Source organism: Numenius arquata, chromosome 17, assembly GCF_964106895.1.
Source record: "Numenius arquata chromosome 17, bNumArq3.hap1.1, whole genome shotgun sequence".
NCBI lineage: Eukaryota > Metazoa > Chordata > Aves > Charadriiformes > Scolopacidae > Numenius > Numenius arquata.
This window is the reverse complement of record NC_133592.1, coordinates 2,982,458-2,985,931: the sequence shown is the minus strand read 5'-3', so window position 1 is coordinate 2,985,931 and position 3,474 is coordinate 2,982,458. Positions and strand designations below refer to the sequence as shown.

Below are 3,474 nucleotides of genomic sequence, written 5' to 3'. Positions count from 1 at the left end.
GATCGCGACGGGGCTGACCAATCCGCGCTTTCGGCAGGCCGATTCGGCCAACCCGAGAAGGCCAAGGGGGACGACCTTCAGACATCATCCAATCAGAGACCCAGAACGCTTTTGATAGGCGCGTCGCTTCACCTATCGGCGCGCAGAAGGGGGCGGGCGCTCGCCGACACCCAATGCGAGGGCGCGGCGCTTTGATGAGCGGACCGGCCGGCCAATCCCGGTTGCTCCGCAATGGCGGCGCCCAGGCCGTGAGGAGGAAGAGGCGGCGGCGGCGATGTCGGGCCGGGGCGTCTGGCTGCGGGCGCGGGCGCGGCTGCGGCGCTTCCCCGCGCTGCTGGCGGGCTGCGGGGAGCAGGTGGGGCCGGGGAGGGGGTGATCGGGGCCGGGGAAGGTGGGAGGGGTCCGGCGCCCTCCGGTTCCCCGCTCCGGTTCCCTGTGGTTTCCCCGCAGGCGACGGCCTACGGGCGGTGCGTGGCGGCGGCGGCGGCGGGCGGGACGGCGGAGCTGCGGCGGGACGCCTGCCTGGAGGAATTCAGGGCGCTGCGGGACTGCTTCGCCCGGGCGGTGGGTGCCGGGGCCCGGCGGGGAACGGGGCCGCGGGGCCTCGGCCCGGTCTGACCCGCCGCTCTTTGCAGGCCAAGGCGACGGCCAAGTGACGGCGGGGCCGCCCCGGGGCCCCTCACCGGCCGGGAGACTCTTCGGATGAATAAAAACTCTGCAACCCCCACCTGGTTTCTCCCTAAATTACAAAATAAAGAGGTCGCCGCCGGCCCCGGGGCTGCTGGAGGCCACGGCCCGGCCCCGGGAGCAACGGGTCCCCGGGACACACACCGCGCCTTAACGGCCACCTCACGGAGCACTTCCCGCTTCTTTCCGACATATCCCAGCTCCAGCTTTGCCAAAGAGCAAAGTTTCCCTTGGCAGCAGCGGGAACGGCAGCCGGAGGTTCCCACGGGGCGGAGGCCAGACGGACACGGGCACCGGGAAGGCCCCCGTCCCTTTGGATCGCTCCGGCTCCGGCAGCAGCCGCTCCATCCCCCAAACATCAAATTAAGCCTTTTCCTCCCCAATCCAGGCCCCGGCAGCGGGAGGATTCGTGGCTTCCCCTCTTCTTCCCCAGCATCAGGGAGGAGCAAACCTCAAAGAAAGGACAAAAAAAACCCTTTTCCTTGGGCGGCGGAACCCCCCGGCGGGCACAGGCCACAGCAGACACCGCTGCCCGCCCCGGGGGCTGGGTAAATCTCACCCATCTCTTTTTTTAATTTTTAAAAAAAAAAAGGAAAAAAAAAAAAAAAGGAGAATTCAGTTCAAAATGCTTCAGCTTATTTTATTGATCGGCTCAGCCTCCCCTCCGGTCTTCTCCACCCCAGTACGAGGAGACGCAGCTCCGGCCGGCTTCCAGCCCAGGGCCGCGCCGTTCCCAGCTGCTGAGGAATGTCGGGAGCATCTTTGGTCCTTCGCCTTCACGCAGAAAACCCGACACCGACAAACGCGGGCAAGGTCTGACCCCGCGGGGCAGGAGCTTGCCCTCACCCTGCCCTCGGTGGCCCCCCGGCAGGCAGCAACGGGGCAAGAAGGGGCAGATCCAGGTCCCGCTCGCTTCAGAAAGGCTGGCTGGTGCCACAGGGGACGAAGCCCGGAGCCCTCTCCCCGCTGCAGACTGGGAGCCGTGCTCCGGAGCCCGCTGCCGTCCCCTTTCCCAGACACACACGGACACGGGAGGGCTGCGGAGCGGCTCCGGGGCGGCTCCGGGGCGCCGTTGCTTGTGCTTTAAGACAGCGTAATGGAGAAGCTCGGTTGTGCTGGGGGCGGGGGGAAGTCCTGAGGGTTAAGGCCGTGAGAGTCACGGGGAGGCGAGGTGAGGCGGGTGGTTCTCCCGGAGACCTACGCCTGAATACGTGGCTGTTGCCCTGTGGCTCTGTGTCATTTTAACGAGAAATTAAGATGACATCCTTCAAGCAACAGGCACACGGCCCAGGCAGGCGGCAGCAGGGTTCCCCAGTGACCAGAGCCCGGCGAGTCCGGTAACGACCCGTCCCCGGCTCCGAGAGGTCCCATCGGACACGAACTCAAGGAGGCTTAATTTACCGAAGACACTTGGGGATAGGGATATAAAAACCACCACAGTGATGAGGTCTGTAGACTCCAGGCTGGGAAATTTTCAGCCATTTCTACCGAGAGCTTTGGGATTGGATTTCTTACATTCGCGAGTCAGGATGTAAAAACAACAACAACAACAACAAAAAAACCAAACCAAAAAAAAACCCAAAAGGATGAATCACTGTCTGGGAGCCTGAAACAAACCAGAGCTCTCGTAGAAGCTCTTCCCTTCCTCGCTCATAAAATACATTTCCAGGGGCGGAGAAGTGACATCTATGGATGTGAAACACAGCGCGGGGGGTGGGAAGGACGCACAAAACAAACAGGTTCCACCACGTTGGGTTGCAGAGAGAAGAGGTAGGTACGCTTGAGCCAAGCCCCCCCCCGAGTCCGCCCCTGTTAAGCCACATTTTTTGTTCCTAAATGAGTCACCTCTTGTAGAAAAATCAAGCTGGTTTTGGGGGAGAGGGGCAGCCTGCAGCTTCCCCAGCCCCGGGTCGAGCTTCATAATGCACTTTGGAGAGGAGAAGTGGGAGCTTGAGAGCGCAGAGGGGAGTTGAGCATCCGGGGAGAGGTGGCGAGAGCAAATTATTGCTAGTGTGTGGCCAACCAATTAAATCCCTGGGACGAGAGGCAGCACAACAGCAGCCGTTGTGCCCGTTTAAGGCAGCGTTTCTACTAAGCTAGGTTCCTAAACCACAACTATCTCCTAAAACATGCAAGACTTCACAGCTCCCATTTCAAGAGAAACACCAAAGCAATTGGCTAAGCTTGGTCCTCAACTCACGACTTGATGCTTCTCCAGAATAAAGCCCTTCCCCGAGGTGTGCGAGCCCTGGCTCCCCCTCCTCCTGCAGCCCCACACCCTCTGCCCCACAGCCCCGCGCAGCCTGGGGCACAGGGACCCACGGCAGGCGCCCGGGGAAGCCTTTTCCAAGCAGGGAAGGGGAACCTGGCGGAGGACCGACCTCGGTTCTGAAAGGGGAACGGAGAGCCGGATGGAGAAGGCAATTCGATATGAAGGAGATGTCGAGAAAAAAAAAAAGGTTCTTGAAGGCTGGCCTGGCAGGGAGCCAAGGTAGATGGCAACCTCTGAAAGCCAGAGGACAAGCGGGAACTTTGAACTTTTCTTTCACGGTTGCCATCTCCTTGGCCACCTGCAGCCACAGACTCGAGAAGCCCACGGTCCCCTTTGGACGGTGCTCCCAAGTCCAAGGGGATCCCCCTGGGTCCAAGCAAAGTGCTGCTGGCTTGGACCGACCAGCAACGGTGGCCAAAAAACCAGCTGGTTAACTCGAACCTTCCCTCCGGAGCTCCTCAGCCTGGTGCCTGTGGCCAACACCCGCAGCCACCCACCGAGAGCGACCACCCTGC

The 3,474-nt window shown here is 61.5% G+C and overlaps 1 protein-coding gene across 1 annotated transcript; it reads left to right on the top strand.

The window, feature by feature from the left end:
• Positions 1–274: 274 nt before the first annotated feature.
• NDUFAF8 (NADH:ubiquinone oxidoreductase complex assembly factor 8) lies at positions 275–726 on the top strand. Its single transcript, XM_074160319.1, has 3 exons — positions 275–355; positions 451–564; positions 636–726. The coding sequence occupies exons 1-3, from the start codon at positions 275–277 to the stop codon at positions 654–656; spliced, it is 216 nt and encodes a 71-aa protein (XP_074016420.1). The 3' UTR covers positions 657–726.
• The last annotated feature ends 2,748 nt before the right edge of the window (positions 727–3,474 follow it).